Source organism: Oryzias latipes, chromosome 5, assembly GCF_002234675.1.
Source record: "Oryzias latipes chromosome 5, ASM223467v1".
Taxonomy (NCBI): domain Eukaryota; kingdom Metazoa; phylum Chordata; class Actinopteri; order Beloniformes; family Adrianichthyidae; genus Oryzias; species Oryzias latipes.
Window position 1 is genome coordinate 15702931 of NC_019863.2, and position 21698 is coordinate 15724628.

The 21698-nt window shown below is 40.0% G+C and overlaps 1 protein-coding gene and 1 long non-coding RNA gene across 3 annotated transcripts in view; one reads left to right on the forward strand and one right to left on the reverse strand.

The window, feature by feature from the left end:
- LOC110015128 overlaps positions 1-17061 on the forward strand; it is a 30212-nt gene extending 13151 nt beyond the window's left edge. The window contains exons 2-3 of the long non-coding RNA XR_002290236.2: positions 16028-16135; positions 16222-17061. This is a non-coding gene — a long non-coding RNA (uncharacterized LOC110015128). The remainder of the gene's footprint in view (positions 1-16027; positions 16136-16221) is intronic.
- LOC101163164 (protein FAM19A1) overlaps positions 7128-21698 on the reverse strand; it is a 129384-nt gene continuing 114813 nt past the window's right edge. The window contains exons 4-6 of one of the 2 annotated variants that reach the window (XM_011475064.2): positions 16002-16126; positions 14062-14153; positions 7128-8366 (exon numbers count right to left, since the gene is read on the reverse strand). In XM_011475064.2, the coding sequence (XP_011473366.1) occupies positions 14127-14153; positions 16002-16126 (152 nt within the window). In that variant the 3' untranslated portion in view covers positions 7128-8366; positions 14062-14126. The remainder of the gene's footprint in view (positions 8367-14061; positions 14154-16001; positions 16127-21698) is intronic. The other variant, XM_004068850.3, reaches the window with a different exon arrangement.

Here is a 21698-nt window from a genome sequence, read left to right on the forward strand (position 1 = left end):
ATGTCTGACGGCCTATCATGTTAAAGTTTTTATAAAGAAAGTCATACATTTACTATTACAATTTCTTTCTCTTTTATTTATTTAAGCTGAATTTTGGGTTCTTAACATTAGAAGCACATATTATTTTAACCACCCAACCACCCCTTGTGAGCTTCTCAGCTATTAAACATAACATAAAAAGTATTTTGCTGTTAATAAAATAATGAACAGGTTTTTTTAGACTATTATGTTTTGCAGGCATATCCACTGAAGTGGCTTGTGAGTACAAACAACAATACTCTTTTTAAATAAAAATAAATAAATAATATTAATATAAACTCATATTTGCAGTATACCTATTAGAATGTACGAGAAATAAAAACAAAACATGTTCCAAGTAGCATGAACATGTGAGAATAATGCTTTGTGAGCTGTCTGATGTCATTCATCTATGGTGCCTGACAAATAAAATGCATTGTGCTGATGGCTCAGACTGTAGTGTCTCACTTCCAATGTGGATCAATGGTCATCGCCTTGAGACGCAGACACCATTCTATTTGGGTTGATAGCTTTGGGGAAAAACAAGCTGGTGAAGGTAAAACAAAATAGAAAATACTCCAGACCGTCATCTCAGCCACTGTCATGGGAATAACATCTAAATTGATTCCTGGACCATGCTCATGTTAACATTCCAATTTAGCTGCAAGGTTTTTCTGCAAAGTCTGACTGGAAAAATGCATTCTTGTGCTTTTGAATGCAGCTGTTGGAGGTTATGTTGATTTTCTAAATAGCATTCGCTGTAGTGACTTATGTGCTTTTAGGGAACAGACAACAGTTTATGGTAATTCCCATAAGTTCTAGTTACATAGCATCAACAAAACTGGAAAATGACTAGAGGTCACAGAGGATTGTGTCTTCAAGGATTGCCTTTTTGTTTTCTTAATGCAGTATAAACTACCAGCATGGCACATGGATTTTATGTGCCTTCCAGAAGTGACTGTGTCGAATCTAAATGAGGCACTCTTTTTTCCCTGCAGGGTAGCTTTGACTCGTCCTGGTCGAAAAACTGTCCTCCTGCCTGCCCTTGTGCCAATCATTTGCATAAAAGGGGGCAGTCTATTGGCTGGAAAAAGAATTTGGAAAATTCCGCCCATTGGACCTTTGCTTTTAAAAGTTGTCTAAAGACCTTTTACAGAGAAAAAAAACCCAATGACATAATTTTTTCTCATTTCTGCAATGCTTATAGTTTTCCTGTGTCTGCTTCTTGATTATTTCTTTCTGATCGTACACACTTTTTTCAACAGCTATAAAGATTCTAGATTCTCTGCTTGCTATTTAGCTAAGGACAGAAATTTAGTTATGACTTCAGCTGAATCGGTTTCGCATTCTGTGTCATTGAAGAATGGCAGAGGAAATAATAAATGAGAAGACCCTTTGACTTTGTGAGTCGTCACCATTGCTCCATCAATAGGCAGAGGGAATAAGCCCATTGCCCTTTTTTTAAAATTAGCATTAGCATAGAACAAGAACCGAACATGGATTTTGTAAACAAATATAGTAATAACTGTTATGTTATGTGCTGATCAAGATCATTAGCCACACCTGCCAGGTGAGCAGAATGACAGGGGATGCAGCAAAGCAGCAGCAGCAAGACATAACAATAACTAATCAAAATATCTACTTTCCTTTTTTAAAATCATTCATAAATCAAAATACTCTGAACCTTAATCCATGTACGTAGTGCAGATGGAGTGTTTCTGAGTTTCTGCTATTCTTTAAGAACACTTTAAATACATTTCCTTCACTAAAGTGCCCTTCACATAACTCTGTTCTGTTTCATCTCATTACTAATGGAACATGGCATTCAGGTTATCTATATAGCAAGTTAAAAAAAAATAGAAATCATCAACATCTATGCAGAAATTAAACCATGAAAGTTCTCACTTATCAAAATAAATGTTAAAACTTACACATACGTGAGAACAAGCCAGCATTTTTATTAATCCAGATCAGCTATCTAAACATTAATAATATTGATCCCTCATCACTGGGATTTTTGTAGCAGTTCTGCCTAAATAACATAGAATTCTCCCTACCCCTACATTTAACCATCCAAATGGAGAGTTATGGAAAAATCTTCCAATTTTGGAGTTCATTCCCCTTTAATGACATCATCAATAGTCGCCGGTCACCTATACTAACGCGAAGCTGCCAGCGCTTGGAAATACATAAAAACCATCAGTTTTAAAATGTTAAAAATTAATGCTAAAAAATAGTAATTACTTACATATACCGGTAAATATAAACCTCTGTTAATCAGAGCACACCCACATGAAGAAATGGAAACTGGTTCCGAGTCTTACATGTTCATTAATAATTCATGATTACAATATTGCAAAGTAACAAACTCCTCCATGAATACAGGGAGCAACCAAAAAGCTGTCAGTCAGCAGAACAAGACTTTAATGTCAGTGGTTGCAATAATCGAATCAAGAAGACAAGGGTTCAAATGGTAAATTTTATACTGTTATATTTTTAAATTATACAAATTTATTGATATCATTTATTTTACTTTTGTCTTTGTATGTGTTGTATTTATATTTGTATCTATTTACATACCTTGTTATAATTTTTAGCGTTTAATTTATATTTATGATTTGGTGTTATCAACATTATATGATTCACAAATATGTTTCTTTAAAAACTATTTAACCTAAAAAATAAACCTAATTTAATCACAGAGATCACACAGCAGAATTGTGACAGCCACCTGTTGAGGAAAACTATTTTCTGCTTCCTTGTTTAATAGTTGAACAAACTATATCAAAACAATGAAGAAAGCCACAAATCAAGAAAATAAATGATGGTTAGATTCTGTGAGGGGGGGGGGGGGGAATTGTATTTCATTCAATCTTCTGAAAGTTTTCTGCAAGGCAGTTTGGACACCTTTGAACACGCGGCTTATTTGAAGTTTCTATAATCAATAAAGAGCATAGAGCTGTATCTGACCCTTTCCCATAGAACCAACTCTTCCCTCAGTTGTTCTGGGTTTTTTGCTCTACCTAATAAAAACTCAGAAAGGGATCCTTTATACAAATGAATGGAAAGAAACCAAAAACATGAAAAACATGCAACAGGCAGAAAAAACAGGATTTGATTTGTTACTGGGCAACACTGGATAATCTAACCCAGTTGCATTGTGGTCCACCATACTATTCACTTGTTAGTTAACGAGCGTACTGTATGAAAACTCTGTGATGTTTTTGCATAAAATAGAAAATTGAAATGTTTAGAGCCATTCAGACATGAGTGTTTGCAGCAGCCGAGATTAGAAACCTTTGCACTCTGTGTCTGCTTGAAAAGGTCAAGGCCCCATTTTTGTACATTTATTTTTTTATCAGTTCTTTTCAGTGTGCGAAGTACAGGAAATGCTAAACCCACAGGATTTAATAAAACCACGCAGGAGACATAGCCTCCAGCTTGGAACATTGCACTAAAACTCCATACCTCCATTCTTCACCTGATCCCGCTCTTTTTTTCAAATCCAGCTCCTGGTCGTTTGCTGTTGAAGTTAAAAGAAACAAAAGGAAGAGAGGAAACCTTGATTTGACAGCAATTCAACTGTGAAGTCAGTGCTATGAAAGATGCCCTCTATTTAATGGGAAAGTGTGAACTATGAAATCTTGCTGTCCAGGGAAGCTGCTGTGTGACGACACCAGAGCCCCTGGTGGGACGCGACATGTCAGCCTCGACACTTGGCCATCCATGCAGAACATGATGGATTTCAGCTTGCACTGTTTTGGGCTGAAACAGTAGAAATAAGGCAAAAACTGTAAAGCAGCAGAGAAATAAATTATCATTATGGCAGCTGCTGACAATCATAGACTGGAAAGTCATTTGGCTGACAAGTGTATTGGTAGGTGAGTATAGCGCAGTGTGGTGGTACTGAGACAGTGATATATTGCCTGCCCATCAAGGTGTGAGCTCATTTGTTACAGACAATGGCTTTTCAGCAAAAAACTAAATGTTCTGTTAAACTGTCTTTTTTTCCTTTTTGTTGCTGAATAATGTTTGTATGGAGCCCTGGATATGACATAAAGAAATGTTTCCTCAAATCAATAATTTGTTGGCACAAATTTGTATTTTGTGCACAGAATGGTACAATAATTAACATTTTGTGGCCACAATTTAGTATATTGTGCGTACTTATTATTATTTTGTAGACACAAATTAGCATTATATGGCCATAGGTTAGCATTTTGTGGCTATAGATTAGCATTTTGTGGCCACAAACGAGTAGGAATTGAATATTTTCAAATACAAATTTGTGCACACAAAATGCTAATTTGTGTCCAAAATACTAAATTGTAGCAACAAAATACTAACTACTGTGCTCAAAATGCAATTTGTGCCCACAAAAATAATAATTTGTGCTCACAAAAACACAATATTGTGGCCATAAAATGCTAATTTGTGCCCTACAAAATGGTGTATAGTGCACACAAATAACAAAATTATGGCCACAAGATGCTAACTAGTGCAAAGGAAATGCTAATTTGTGTGCACAAAATGCTAATTAGAGCACATAAAACGTTAATTACTACCCACAAAATACTGATATATGTGGACAAAATACTAAATTGTGGCAACAAAATGCTTACTAGTACGCACAAAATACTTCTTCTTAGCCACAATTCATTCATTTAAGGGACATTTCATTATTATTTTTTGAATGTCATGTCAATGGCTCTGTATATTTGGTTATGTAAGGGTTAATGGCCGACGAAGTGTGCATTATCAGAAATAAACACTCACTGTGGAAGCCTGAACGGTCCGACGTGAAGCGGAGGATGGTTGCTTCCATGAAATTTGTTCATTTCTGATAATGCACACTTTGAAGGCCAATATCCTGCTTATACCATGGTCACTCACAAAAGAAATAACTATTCAATCAGTTTTACTACTTTATTCTAGTTATTTGTTTGGTCTAGATAGCCTGTTTTACAAAAAGTTGACAATTTGTTACGTGATGCAGCACATTGTCCCGGTAACAAGACGATGCGCCTATAAGCCAGCACCAACTTCAACTGCAGGGGCAAAGGAGAGCGATGTATATGTGCCGGTCATCACAAGGGGTTAAATAAAGCATCAGTTCAAGTTGTTTTTTTTCCAGATGATGAAGCAAAAGTTTTCTTTCAAAGAAGCCGGCACAGTAATATTGAACATGGGCTATGTGACTGGAACTTCTTTTTTAGGTGTGGATTATCACTGTGGATTCACACTTTTTATTCCACACCCATCAGCAAGTCAGAATTGAGTATTCCCATGGACCATGGTAGAAGCAAAGTTGTCTGCATTTGTATGTCTGAAAAATCTGATATTTCTCATTAACACGTCAGATGACTACTTTCTTTTAGGTGAAATTAGTAAAATAAATTACTTCTACTTGAACAACATATAACTCTCAGTGTTTTATTACTTTTCACAGAAAATTCTAAAAGTGCTTGATGATGCAATATAGCTTCATTGAAACCAAATCTTTGTGGCGTTAATGACTTTGGAACGCTCTCTGTCATCCAGTCACAGCCAATATTCTTAGTAAAGCTGATACTCACAATGATTCATCACATAATGACTATAATCGTCGGCTGCAAAGCCACCGCAGGTAAGAAGTCTGCCCTTTTCTCAAATGATAGGCTGTTATTCAAAAATTATTAAAGAGCACAAATATGAAAAAGTGCAAAGACTAAAGTGTTGTCAAAAAGCACTGAAGCCTCTTCCTAAAAGCTTTAAGTATTGAACCAGAGGGCAGACGCCTGGGTTCATTTCAGATACCCTCGGAAATTTTAAACATAAGCTTTACAACCAAAATTGTCTACAGCTTCTGCACGTCTTGACTGCATGAAAGGCTTGTCCTTGCTGTCTACTGTTGATATTTGTCCACGGAGATGTAGACAAGCTGTCTACCCGTCTCAGTGGGAGGTCAGCAAGACTTGATGGATGTCTTGTTTTTGAAATTGCACTGTAGTGCAGAAGGGGAGGGAGCCTTGGCCATCCATGTTATCTATTTATGCAGAGGTCTTTTTCATTTAAGCACTAAAAATGAGACAGGGACAAACTGAAGCACAGGACTCCACATCAGGACAGAGCAAAGACGAGCATAAAGGAGAACAGGAAGAAGCTCCTTTTCCATTTCTGATTCCCAAGTTCCATTTAAAGGGAAAAAGATCCACACATAATGTGCGAAGCAGGGAGGGGAAAATATCTTCATTTCCTACACAGGAACTAAATTTAACGATACTTTTCATAATATATCTTGGTGGGGCATCTGTTTCATAGATTCTGAGTTCAATCACCCAAAATACACAGATGCATATACTGTAACCCAGCAGAGATATGAACACATTTTCATTTATAGCAGTGAAAAAAGTGCATAAAAATGGCCATATATATGCATAAACTCCTTCATTGACTCATTTTGCTTCTACAGGAGCTCAACACCAGGACAGTGAATCCTAACAGATATAAGAAAACAAGAAAGGAAAAGAGTCATTGGGGAGGAAAAAACACAGCCCTGCTTTTGCTTCCTTTGCATATTCTGTCATGATTCTGGTAAACCCACCAGGAGATTGATGTGTCTGTCTGTTCTATGCCTTCTACGACTGCTCAGTGAGGCACCAGGCTCCATGAAACCAGCTATATTCCTAAATGATGAATGTGAGTGAGTGCCTCTACAGGGACGAGAGACGTATCTAATATCAGCTGAGAGGGGAGGTTGATATTGAAAATCATCTGGAATTTTGCCTGCTCCGATATTGAAACCCTTTATTCTAATTGCATGAATGAATTGAATGTTCTGTTTTGATAAATCTTCTCTGGCGCCAAGGGAATTGTGTAAATGAAGCATTGCGGATTCCTTTTGTAGTTGCTGCATGTGTATGTGTGCCCGTAAGTCATTCTCAGACTCTTCTTATGCTGTCGCTGATTGCTTGTTTACTCAAGCAAAAACTCTGTTCACAATGCTAACATGTAATATAAATTCAATTCTGACAAGATCTTCCACCCACCTATTACAACATATCAAATAGTCATGAAAGGAATATTTGTCAAGCTGTAAGTAACCATAAGGAAGACTGGAAGACATCGTATCAGTATAGAAAAACAATTTTATTTCTCATAAGGCTTGTCCTGTAATGCTCTTGATCTTACTGGTGGACAATGTTTTATTTTTTAATTGAGACTAATACTTTCCTCACTGTCATTTCAAATCAAGCTTTGTCCATTGAATGAAATAAAGATCAGCTTGACTGACACATGCCCCTGATCTCTGCCTGAGAAAACTGTTGTGTACCTGGGTGGAAAAGGTCAAAGATTGACTCCAGGTCAATTAACAAATGTGTAGCAGTTCTGTGCATCATTTTCCTCATCTTTACAGAAACTGCAAACATTTGGTTCTCTCAGCAGCGGCACTGAATGGCAGCATTAACAAGGACTTGGCCTAAAATTCAATTGTGATTTTTTTTTCTTTTTCGATGCAAGCAAACTCTTCAATACAGTTTTCCACTCACCAGCCTCTGAATTAATTCCAGGGGGCTAATCAATCGATATTCCACCACAGGACTTGAATGCCTAATGGAATGATAAATATATTTTTAGGCTCTTGAATTCATCTTCTTACAGTGTATTTAACATTTTTATATATGTGTATATATACATAAATTATCTTACATAAAAAGAAAAGCGGTGCTCGAATTTACATTGGGCATGCCCACCAATAAAATTCAGACTAAAACCTGAAAGCCTTTTCAGTATCTCATTAGAAGCTGCAAGTGTTCCGTTATTGACAGTCCAGTGTTACTTCAGCTAAATATTCTCCTAGTGATCACAGCAATGAAATCCATCTCCAGAGGAGAGTCCCATTCCACTCAGAAGAAGCAGGATCTGAGGGTCCTCAGTTCTGTCGATCCCATGTCCAATTCTGAATAAGCTCCTCGATTGGTTAACCTTCAGACAGGGAAATCTCCTTCAAACGTTTAAAAGCTCCAAATTACCCCTGTTAAGCCATTTTAGTCTTTCGATGACAAGACAGAGTAAGGGAAGAGGAGACTGGGGCAGAAACAGGCCACGGCTGCGCAGAAGAGAAGAGTCACCAACATGGGGCTCATTGATCAAACAGGGGATTAGTGCCGTTTCAAATCCTTGGCACCATGCGAGCAAAGCTGTTTTATCTTGGTGGAAATCCTTTCTGTTGTCTCAGGTAAGCCAGTCAGTAGACGTTGAAGTAATAATTTTAGTCCGTGTGATGAGAAGAGAAAGGTGCATAAAGGAGGGGGGAGCGTGGCACTCAGACCTGCGATGGGAGCACTCTGTTAGGTCCTGGGATGAATCTGCAACACAAGAGGGAGGGAAGAGAAGAAAAACGCATATAGGCTTAGACAGAACAAAGGCATACAAGTGTGCAAGAATTAGACCCTAAGGAGCTGTTGCATCGTGCTTCTTTATACAAGGGGCCTCTTTTGAACTCCAGAGGTTTTGCACAAACTGTGTCTCACCTCCTGGTTAGAGCTGCTACTAAATGCAGACAGCTTTATTTGAATGGAAAGCATGCAGAAAAGGGATGTGTGTGTATCAAAATATATCAAAATAAGTGTGTACCAAAACCCCCTGGTGTGTTTCCATGCTGTGTATGTTTTACTTCACAAATTAACACTTAAATCTGACTTCATCTTACACGGATATGCTACGCTTTCTTTTGCAGCAGTGATAGTTTGGACCTTGAAGCTAACCCAGCTGAAGGCAGTTCTGTCTGTTCCAAGCTGATGAGTTGTCCTTGCTTAATCGGGCCACATGATGTCAAGCCTGAGCTGTCCCTTCATGACTCTGCTACAGGGACGTTTAATTCAATCTCAGGGGCACATTTGGGCCCATTTCAATGGTGTTTTGTGCAGCTTTGAGTTTGATATCTTTTTCAGCAGCAATCTGGGAAAAATTAAAGTTTATAGAATGCTCCTATCTTTTTTTGGCTACCAACAGAACTTTGAATAAGAACCCATCACCAATGTTGCAATGAAATCCAGATTCAAGCAAACTGTAAAACAGAAATCCCACAATCCTGTTCAACAAATCCAGGCAATGCAATTCTTGCAGGTGTAGCAGTTGAGAATAACAAGTGGATCTCTATAGTGATTATGTCAAGAGATTTTCTTGATTTTATATTTTGCACTAATAATTTGGTGGAGCTTTATTCCATATAAATTGATACTTCTTGTGAATGTAACATTTGCAAGAATCACTTTGCTCTCTACTTCTTTTAGTAATATTAATTGTACTGAATAACAATAAATAATGCAGCACACTAAGAGAGCTCATGAAAGACATTTAAATGAATCCTTTCAACTGCAGGAAGCATCTTATTTAAGAATTATATTCATTTTTTTCAGCAAAACACTAAATTATTATTATTATTTTCTCCAGGTTTTAAAGAAACCTTTTAGACCTCTTAATATATGTTGTGGGGATAAATGTTTGTTTGTTCGTTTACATATAAGTTTGACACTAGTGAAGTAATTTTCTCTTTTTTTGCACCTTTTTGAGGTTTGGTACATTAGGTTGTTAATAAAAAAGGTCAGAATTCCACTGGCATTCATTTTTATTCATTATTTTCATATCTTATCCAGATAAGGGAAATTAATGAGCTGCACAGCGCTAATGCAAATGAACCCACATTGCATTAGCATTGGAACGCAAAATCCTACAGAGTTGTAGAAAGATGGGTTGCAGCAGACAGCTGTTTTAGTTAGCCAAAAAAAAGGTTTTAGAGATTAAAAAAATTGGCACATTTATATTTGGATCTTTTAATAAACTGATTGTACATGAATATTTATTCCTACCTACTGGAAAAGAAGTTACACCATTTAAAAAACCCCATCACTCCATCACCACAGTGTCTTTCTTAGAAGAACACATTTTGTTTTCCTCTATCGCTCTTGTAGTAGAGTAATCCTCAAGGCTCAAGTGTCCGGCATTTGCATCCGCATCACCTGTGCAGGCTGCCAGCATGTCAAAACACCTTCTCTCTCAGAACAAGCACAGCAGTAACAGCTTCCACACAGAGGATCTTTCTCTATCTCTGACTCAATCCCCAGAGGTCTGTTAGCAGCAGGAGACAAGTTTTATGGAAATGTCATCATTTTAACCCACATGGATGTGAAAAGCTGACTAAAACTGTCCCCTGTTCTTTCAGACTTCCTGAAATGAGAAGTAGACTGCTTGATTTCCTGCATGCTTGATCTTTGCTGACAACATAGATGTCTGTATTCTAATTGGTTGACTGCATTAAGCTGGAATTGGAACAGGGTCCAAGAATGATTGTTTTAGTAAAAGAAGTTAAAGCAAGTTAACAAAGAAGTTAACCTTTTACAGAAGGGATGTTGCTAAATAATACATACCCTTTGGCCTACTCTGTAACTCTTGGACCGTTAATGCGATCAACCTGAATCAGTTGATTATGACACAGAGAAAGGCAGCTTTTCGTATTGCATTGCATCGACATGCAACACATTTCGATTATAAAGTTTACTTTTCTAACATAAAGTCTTGCATATTAGTGCAAAGCTGCATTGCTGTGCTTCAAAATCTGCTGGAATTTCGTTAATATGGTCGAAAAGTTACGGTAGTTGAAAAATGTGTTAAAGGGTTAAAACAAGAACTCTCAACAAATCAAATGTGCCAGCTGAGAATCCTCTTCGGACTGCTGTGCCTCTTAAAAACACAAGACTACCAAACATCAACACATATCAAGAACAATTTTATTTGACCTTGATAATGGGAAAAAATACTCTCATTATTTCATGCTGACAGTGGCCTCCTTTACTCACATAAATGTATTAATACAATGACATTTGCAACTTTATTACTAATCTCACATCATTTTTACCGTTATCATGATATTTCTCTGACTGTGTGTCATGATGACATGGAAAAAGTCTGAAAAATGGAGGAAAAGCAGGAGCAATAGGTAAAGAACATGCAAACACTCCTGCACAGATGTTTGAATGCATGCAAGTTTGCCTGATGTATGAAATATGTATGTGTTTGTGTGTATCTTGCTATGCGCATATATCTGTGAGTGAGCTAGCTCATGTGTGCACTGTCCACAGTTGTTGGCAGGGATCTGCATAAATACGTGTGTAAGTGTGCAGTTTTTGTGCAGACAACGGTTGTTTGTGAGCTTATTAGTGTAGTAGTGTGGTTGTGCACAAAAATCCAGCCCTTCTTTAAGCATTCATTTATGACATTGATCGTGTTAGGCTTCAAGCAGCTTTTATCGTCTATTTCCTCCTGTTTATCAGCAGTAATGTATTTTTTGCTTTCATAAAAAAGAACATCCGATTTGTTAGCTCACTAAAAAGTGTCATTTTGTATTTTAATTAAAAGTTAAACCTCTAGTCCTAATTGCTGAAAAATTACAAGAAAACAGTTGCTTGGTAAATATTGTTCTGTGTGTAATAATATAAACACTGGAGCCCTATGAGTGAGGTAACACTATTTGTATTCATTATTCACCTCAAACAGTTCAGGGGGTTACAAAGTAGTAGTGCTACTATGTGAATTCACTAAAACTGATATTAAAGCTTATAAAATGCCTGTTAAATTTTTACATTACTTTTTTCATTGTTAAAGATATTTGTATTTACTCGGCCATAGAAAGTGGGGCCATAGAAAGTGGGGTTGTGCAAATTTAAATGCTTGTTTTCCTAAGTTTTCATTAAAAAAGCCATTTGTAATTACAACAATTTCATTTCATGTCTCTTTTATCATGTTTTCTTTCTTGTGTTTTATTTTTTTTATTTCCAGTGAGAAAAAGGGATCTTTTTAGCCTTCATTTTTAGTTCTGCGGTTGTATATTGGGAATCGGTTTTTGGGAGGTGCTCCCTCCTTAGCCTCCCCACTTTTATTCACTTTGACTTCCATAATTAAAAGTGTCTGCCTTGTCTGCAGATACAGAACAGGCAATGAGGGGCTCTCTCTCTGAAAGACATAAAGAGGAGGAGAAACACGGGCATCAGCCTTTGGCTCTGATTGGCCTCTCACTTTAAATGCCAATTTTGATGAAGGATAGAAATGAGGTTCTACTGGGTGTACTAGGTTTTACTGAGAGACAAAAACCTGCGGGTGAAGTAAAATGGCTGCAGGGGACATGTTGTAGGTTTTGTTTGGTTTCGGGAAGGAACCAATCCAATTGAGGCAATTTGGTCTGAGAGGCAGGAGAATGAAGAATGTTGATTAAAAAGAGAGCAGAGTGCAGGATAAAAGGACCTTTCATGTAGCCTGTGGACTATGCTGTGTGCTGATAGCTGCTTCAACGGGACCCTCGGAGGAGGATAAGGATATCAAGTAGCCTCTGATAAGATGCCACACAGCCCAAAGGGAAATGACTTGCCCAGCAATCTGCCTTTTGTACCCGCACGACACATATCAAGCACATAAAACATATCTGCATGCACTGCTAGGAGCACACACACAGCAAAGTAAGTAGCATGTTACAGATTAGTCCCTAATGGGATTGGCAAGCCAGTAGAAGGCTCTGTAATCAAACTACACAGTAGCTGATAGCAAAAGTGGGGCATGGAACAAAGAAAGCAGTGAAAAGAAGAGGGGTCTGATCCTGCCATTACACCCTGATCACAGACAGCAGGGTTCTGCAAAGGCCATTCACTCTCAATGTGTGTGTCTCCACAACAGTCTGTGCATGTGAAACTACAGCATACTGGAACCTTAGAAGGAAAATTACACTTTCAGTGGTTTCAACAGTTGAATATTAATATATATCAAGATGTAGAGATGTAGAGAGCATATACATAAAACTACTGAAAAACTGACTCATTTCTCAAAGTTTCTCCATGCATGTTCATTCCTATATTGCTAACTTATTACGATTTATCATTTTTTTTGTTTGTTTGCGGGGGGGGGGGGGGGGGGGGGTCTTTTTCCTTTTTAAACAAAGCTAATGCTCAGATGGGTTTTAGGTGTGGTAGTTTTTTTATTCTATTAAAAAAATAAACCAAAGCAAGAACTTTTGTGAAGTCTTTGGTAAGAAACTCGTAACCCTTGTGCTATCCTAGGCACTTTAACATTTTGAGTTGGGTCATCTTGACCCACTAGACAGTGCGCTGAACCTTTTTTCTTCAATGATTTGTGATCTTCACTGTTCTCTATGGATTACATGAAATCTTTCCACCTTTATCCACCTTTGCCATGGTAGGGAGAACACGTCAATGTAAGGGTGGGGTCATCTAAAATAGCACAAGGGTTACACAATTTCAAAAAAAGTCAGTTTGTAGATGTAAAATGCATAAAGGTTTTGCAGCTATTGTGCTTGGGGCTGCCCAGCGCTTGTCCTCGAGCACCTTGCTTGTTTTTCAGCTCTCCGTTGTACTGCTTGCTGCTAAGTACCTAGATCAGGTGTGTTCTGTCAATAAGAAAGTGAAAACACTGAACTGACATAAACAGGTCAAACAAGAGGCATACTGTTCATAAATGCTCCTAAAACCACGGTGGTTTACAAAGGAGAATCCCTCTAAAATACAGTTGTCGTGGGTCAAAAGCTTGAGAAATTGCAAAGACTGAACGAAAAAAAACGAAGGTGACGATAAGACATAAAGACAATGTAAAATACACGAGATAAAACTAAGTTCAATGAGTAAACTTTATTACCAACACAAGTATAAGAAAAAACAGCCATGAAATAAAGAAGTATAAATGTACTTATGTTAGATTTTTTTACATAATTTGTCTTTTTCATTTTCACAGACTTCCATCATTCCTTATGCTCTGCCTTGACAGCCTGATAAATTCCTTCAGTGGATGTCAAGGATCAGTATTTGTGTCACGCCTGCCTAATCATGCACAGCATGTAAACACACACTTGATAACCTCGCAGTGAGTATTTAACGTAATGGAAAGTCATTGAACATGAGCCGGTCCCACTTCTGCTGCCCAACACCCGAGCGCAGGGATGACAGAGAGAGAGAAGAGAGACGGAAAACCAAAAAATGAAAACAGCTGAAGAAAAAGACTAACCTTTACAGAAGCAAGAATGCAGCTCAATTTCTGTTGGTGCATCCTCTGCATTTTGCTTCCGGAAGCTAAAAAGAAGAGTATGGCTGGGTGTTCTGCAAAGAGAGGGTCAAGAAAAAGGACATGTGTGTATTGGGTAGAACAGCAGCCTCAGGCCTGACCTTCTGGCCCTTGCTTTTTTGCTTAAGATTTTAAACCAAACACACTTCATCCTGATGCCTTGTCTTCATCATTGTGGACACATTTTAAATGATGACAGATTTTCCCCGTTTTTTGTTTTTAAATTATTTTTTCACGTAACCACACGAAGAATCAATCACAGCGTTTTCATTTCCAAGGTTTTAATGTGTGAAGACAGTACAGTGATTATGACAGGTCTTGATTATGACTTATTCATCGGAAAAACCTTTATTTTTTGCCTTTAAAAAAAAAAAAGATTTTATAAGGCATTATAAATGATTACTCTGCAACACATTTTTCAAGTTTTAATTGCATTCGATTTGTAGCTAACAAAACTTTTGTCTGAAGCAAAGTTACTATTTGTGAGGTGTCGAAGTGTTGCGAAAACTAAAAAAATCCTCAATCAAAATACCGGTATTTGCTTTAAAAGGACCTTTTCTCTGTGCTTGTATGTATTTTTTTGCCAAATTTGAACTCGTATTCCCAGAGTTTTTAAAGATGTTTGCAACTTTTTGTGCGTTTAATAGCAAGGCAGCTTTCTACAAACAAGCAAAACTTTTTTAGAGTCTCCTTTTTGTGGTGTCAAGAGCTTTAAAATCTAACACACTACCTGCCTTTTACAGTGCAAGACAATGATGGCTCTTGTGTTTTCCACTGTGTTTCTAGCAGTACATTTATAGTCAGCCATTGTAGAACAAAAAACTTCAGACCTGCAGCTTCTCTACTCCTGCTTTCCTGAAATATTCAAATGCATTACATTTACACCGTTATGAAAGCTGTTAAACTGTGTATGCTGGTTAAGTGTGTGATGGTTGTGTAATTCCAAGTTTAGACTCAACAGGAAACCAGATTATTGTTATCTTGAAAAAATGCAAAACCTTAGAACTGGAAATAGAGTATTCTGTTTTTGACATGTTTCATTTTTCTTTGCACAGAATTCTGAGCTGGAAATTAGGGATGTACACTTTAAAGTGGACTATGCAGCTTGTAACCTTGACAGGCCACCAAGACCCCATTCGATCAACTTCCTTCTGAAATGTTTAAAGCAGCAGTGCCTGTCCCAGTCAAAGTTTTACCTTTTGTCTGTTGGCATTTATATCTAAAAAGCAACCTTGCAAATCCCATGTGGTCCAACCTTTCGCATGCTATTCCTTGCTTCCCTACCATCTTATTAGTCTCTGCCTTTATTCAAAGACAGTGTCTCCAAGCAAGAGAGGGGAGGGAAGGGGTCATTTAAGTGAACACAAATCAGGTGATCAACCTGTCAAAAAGTGCTGGACTGTTATCTTTGTTATTTCGGTGTGCTGCATTCTGAGTCCTTTTAAGGAAGTAAAAAGCAGTAGAAGAGAAGACGGCTGGCTGTTAACTTTATCTCTGAAGGGATTGTGGCCTGAAGCAGAGACCAGCCATTGTTTACCATGTTTTTCATATGGATTGTCACTACTATGGATGCATTTACACATGTCAGAATGAACCTTGACATGAAGAGAAGCATTTTGCTCAAGTTTTAGGAACTTTGTGCACAAATGTGACGCTGTGCATGTTTTATTGGTCACTGGCATCAGAGAGAGACAGTCAGGAGGCCTACGGTAATTACATATTTACAATTTGTTACATTTTTTAAATGCGTTTTATATCTAATAATTTTTAGCCTGTATGGAAATGGTAAAACTGTGTGCAGCCAGGACAAATATGCATTATGTCTTATGATATAAATGCTTGAACGTGTAAGAATGTGTACTCAGGTGCGTGTCAGCTCTCACCCTCGTGGTTTTGATCTTGTTCCCAGAGGAGCACATCCATCCGGAGTTGTCGGGCAGCGTCTTGCACTCCTCTCCCTCCAGACAAGGTTCCATCTCACACCACCACTTCCCAATTACAATGGATGCTGCAAAAAGTAATCCACAGTAAATAAAGTTAGCTGTTACAACAGAAGCACGTACTTCCACACATACTGATGCATTCTGTGTTCTTTTTCGACAGCTTCCCCGCTCATCTAATCACTACGTAATGAGCATCTCCAGAGGGCTTTTGAGAGAGTCTGCTTCCTCCTCTTTGGCCTCCAAGCACTTGTACCCCTGTTGTATGGGTATTGCTGATGACAATAAAGTCTAAAACCAACAGAAATTAATCAATGGTTTGTTTTGATATAGCTCTGTTGCATGTATGGGAGCAATTCTGTTTTTAATCAAAACTAATTGCTTCTCGTTAACATCTACTAAAAATGCTCCTCCAGCTATTTGACAAAAACAAATGTAGTCTCATCTTCTCATCAACAATTCTCCTTCTCCCGCCCTCTTCTTCTCATTATTTGTGTCTCTGGGTTGTAAAGTTAGATGAATGTGGTTGTGTTTACTTAAATAAAGTAGAAAGAAAGGAAAACAACAAATCTATCCACGAGATTGCTGACATTTTGGTAAGTAAAGTAAAAACCTCCCATCATATGTAGATAATGAGGAAACAGAGTACTCATTACACATTACGTCAACACTGGAGCACTTTACAGAGGAAACCATTTTTGAGAGGGATATAATGCTACTGACTATTTAGTTAAAAGTAAGATGGTGAAACAACAAAAGAGGTGTTTATTTAGATAAGCAGGATGTTCTTTTAGCTTTTCATGTACTATGAAATGCATAATGATACAATGTCTTGTATGGTAAATCATTATTTAGGTGGTGATCTGATTTGATTAAAAAATGTAGAGATTAGACAATGAATCACATGCCATGCCGGCTCAGACGTCGCCCGGCAAAACAAGGTCTGCGTCAGGTGCTGGGGGACCAGAGCACCCTGATGGAAAGTGGGCTATTGGAACAAGACGGAAATGGACTAGATGTGAGAACAAGGTTCTGTTAGAATGCTACTACTCAAGTAATCTCACCCAGAGGGGTTACATGCAGAGAAGGTGGAATAAATCAATGCTTCGAAATCCACAATCAAGGCTAACTCCCAAACAACTGGTAGCCCAATGCTCTAACATCCACAAACGGCAACTCCTATCACAACTTGAGATTGAAGCGATACAATACAATACCACAGGAGAGCCAGAACAGCAGGTCAGAGAGGACGCTATACCACACTCCCACCCTGAGCTTGGGTACACAGCCCCAACAACTACAGATAAGCTGAGCAAGGCAGTAACTAACCTGAAAGACAAGATCATGTCTACAATGACCACTAGGCAACCCAGACACCAGCTACAACGGTTAAGTGAAAGTCTTCTGGGAACTGTGAATGAAGCATCGAGGGCAATTCCTACCACAACAATCACAGAAACCAATGAACTGGTTTACACTTCAGCAGCAATGATCCTTAAGATGCTTGGCTATAAGAGCAACCATAGAAGAAAACAATACAGCCATGGAAGCAACGGTTAAAGGCCAAAATCAAGGCAACTCGAAAGGATGTGAGTAAGCTGACAGAGGCTCAAAGAGGTACAATGAGAAAGCAAGTACCAGATGCCCATACCTGAAGCACTGGAAACTGCCAAACAAAGGCTCTTGGCCTTGAGCAGTCACCTAAAAAGGTACACAAGAGACAATGAAGCCAGACGGATAAACAGGCAGTTCGCAACTCAACCTGCAAAAGTGTACGCTCAGTGGCAGGGTCAAAACAGCCGAGCAGACCCATCAAGGCTGGAAACTGAACAGTACTGGAAAAGCATATGGGAGAAAGAGGCAGCACATAACAACAATGCCTAGCGGCTGGTTTCTCTGAGAAAAGAACATAGCAACCTCCCTGAACAGAATCCAGTAACCATCACAGTGGCAGACATCCAAGAAGGAGTCGCAGGTATGAAGAACTGGAGAGCACCGGGCCCTGACATTATACATGCCTACTGGCTAAAGAAACTCACTTCACTCCACGAGCGCCTGGCAGCACAAATGAACCAGCTGGTAAGAGATGGGACTCACCCCGAATGGCTAACGGAAGGGCGAGCGATCCTGATCCAGAAGGATCCCTCAAAGGGTGCAGTCCCATCCAACTACCGCCCAATAACCTGTCTGTCCACAACTTGGAAGCTCGTGTCAGGCATCATTGCAACCAAGATAAATAGGCACATGGATCAATACATGAGCAACACACAGAAGGGCATTGGTAGAGACTCCAGAGGAGCCAAACACCAACTCCTGGTTGACAGAACAGTCGCTCAAGACTGCGGGTCACGACACACCAACCTGTGCACAGCCTCGATTGATTACAAGAAGGCCTATGACTCAATGCCACACATGTGGGTCACTGAATGCTTGGAGCTGTACAACATCAACAGGGCTCCAAGAGCCTTCATAGGAAACTCAATGAAGCTGTGGAAAACCACCCTTGAAGCCAATGGGAAGCCACTTGCACAAGTGTCCATCAAATGTGGGATATACCAAGGTGATGCTCTGTCCCCACGGCTGTTCTGCATAGGTCTGAACCCCCTCAGCCAAATAATCAACAAGACTGGCTATGGATACCGACTCAGAAATGGGGCCAACATCAGTCACCTCGTCTACATGGATAACATTAAGCTATATGCTAAGAGCGAGCGTGACATTGACTCCCTGATCCACACCACCAGGATCTACATCCCAAATCCAGCACCCTGAGACTGTATGGTAGCCGCAAGGAAGGAGGCCGAGGACTAGTGAGCCTAGAAGCCACTATCCAGGGTGAAACATTCAAGATGCATGAGTACATCAAGCTCAAGGCCCCAGCTGACAGTGTGCTCAGTGAATGTCTCAGGCAATGGAGAGCAGAGGATATAGTGCTGGAGGACAGATCCTCATGGGAGGACAAACCCCTGCATGGGATGTACCACTGGACCATAACTGAAGTGGCTGATATCAAGAAGTCCTACTAATGGCTAGAAAGAGCTGGCCTACAGGACAGCAATGAAACACTCATCCTGGCAGCTCAGGAACAAGCCCTGAACACCAGAGCAATAGAGGCTCAGATCTACTACACCAGACAAGACCCAAGGTGTAGGCTGTGCAAAGAGGCGCCTGAAACAATCCAGCACATAACTGCAGGGTGTAAGATGCTGGCAGGGAAAGCATACATGGAGCGCCACAATCAAGTGGCTGGAATAATATACAGGAACATGTGTGCAGAATATGAACTGGAAACCCCAAGGTCAAAATGGGAAACACCTCCGAAGGTGGTAGAGAATGAGAGGGCAAAGATCCTGTGGGACTTCCAGATCCAGACTGATAGGATGGTAATGGCGAACCAACCAGACATTGTAGTGGTGGATAAAGAACAGAGGAAAGCCGTTGTGGTGGATGTGGCAGTACCAAGTGATGGGAACATCAGGAAGAAGGAACATGAGAAACTGGAGAAATACCAGGGACTCAGAGAAGAACTGGAGAAAGCATGGAAAGTGAAGGTGACAGTGGTGCCTGTGGTAATTGGAACACTCGGGGCAGTAACCCCCAAGCTGGAGGAGTGGCTCCAACTTGGGGGTTGATCCCTAGAAAGACCTCAGACCTCTCAGTCCAGAAAAGCGCAGTGCTAGGAACAGCTAAGATACTGCGCAGGACCCTCAAGCTCCCAGGCCTCTGGTAGAGGACCCGAGCTTGGAGGAGAAACCACCCGCGGAGGGTGAGAGGGGCGTTTATATATATATATAAATATATAAAATTGTCAACTATAGCTTAAACAAAATCTGTTATTCAGAACTTATTTTAGGTCAACTGAACAGCCTCATTTTCCTATTAAAAACACTTGTGTTCGCCTACTCCGATCAGCGAACCGGACAACGAGCAACTGCTGTGTGTTCATCTTCACGGAAACATGGCTAAACAACAACATTCCCGACTCTGCCATACAACTGGAACAACTAACGTGCTATCGGGCGGACAGAGACATCGTAGACGGAGGAAAAACACGCGGCGGCGGGGTCTGTGTTTACATTCGTGACGCGTGGTGCCGGGACGCTCAGCTGGTGAGCAAACACTGTTCCCCGCGGGCGGAGTTCATGATCCTGAAGTGCCGTCCTTTCTACCTGCCGAGGGAGTTTACTGCGATTTTATTAGTGGCAGTATACATCCCCCCGACAACCAACAACAGTGACAGGAATGCAGCGCTAAATGAACTATTCCAGGCCATTGGTGAACAACAAACAGCACATCCAGATGGCTTCATCATTCTTGCCGGAGACTTCAACCACGCTGATCTCAAAACAGTCCTTCCAAAATTTCATCAGCATGTGCACTTTTCAACAAGAGGAAACAACATACTGGACCTTGTTTACACTCCTCACAAAAAAGCTTACAGAGCAACCCCCCTCCCCCACATCGGAACATCAGACCACCTCAGTGTTATGCTAACGCCTGCATACAGACAAAGGGTGAAACTTGCAAAACCAGTCTTGAAGAAAATAAGAGTGTGGCCAGAGGGAGCATCCTCTGCCCTTCAGGACTGCTTTGAAACAACAGACTGGGACATGTTTAAACAAACTGCCACCTACAACAACCTGACAGACATCGAGGAGTACACAGACACAGTAACCTCCTACATCACAAAGTGCATCGATGATGTGACACACACAAAAAGCATCATCATTCGAGCCAACCAGAAGCCCTGGCTGACAGGGGAAGTCAAAGGGCTACTGAGAGCCAGAGACAATGCCTTCAGAGCAGGGGATGAAGCTGGCCTAAAGGCCTGTTCACACCGGGACGAATTTCGCCGGCGATTTTCGCCGACGTTTAACGCCTCGTGACTAAACAAAGGGCACCAACGAGAGTGTGCACACCGACGCGAAAAAACGCCAGGCGTTAAAGCGTCAAAAAAAAAAAACGCCTCGGGTTCGTTTTTTTTTTTCGACGCGTCGCGTCGAAATCTACTCGACCAATGAGAACGGCGCTTTTGCTCACGTGTCTGGAGCTTCTGAAGTTACAGTAAAACACAACTTGGGGGCGCTCAAACACAAAACTGCCTTGCTGAGCACACATACCAGCGAAGAAGATAGACGCCAAGTAGCGTCTACACACAGCCGCGAAACAATAATGACGGACATTCTAAAATATCCCCGAACCAAGCACCAGTTGGAGCTACTGGTGCTTGAAATATTCATGTTTTCTTTGTTTGATTCTGACAAGCGTGTAAATACTTGCTCTCTTCTTCTGAGTGAAAAGCGACTTTCAGAAGCGTAAAGTTGCGCAGCGCCACCTTGTGTACAGGAGTATTTCTGTTTTACATTAAGCACCATCTAATGTCAGGGAATGAAATTGCATGTTCACTCCACTCATCGTCAGCGAAAATCGCCTGGGTGTGAACACAAAAAACGTGGCGAAAAACGCTGGCGAATAACGCCTGGCGAATATTCGTCCCGGTGTGTACGGGCCTTAAGAACAGCAAGAGCCAACCTGTCCCGGGGCATCAGGAAAGCAAAAAAGGACTATATGCAAAAAGTCTCTTCCAACTTCAACGACAGCAGAGATGCACGGAGCCTGTGGCAGGGCATCCAGGCCATC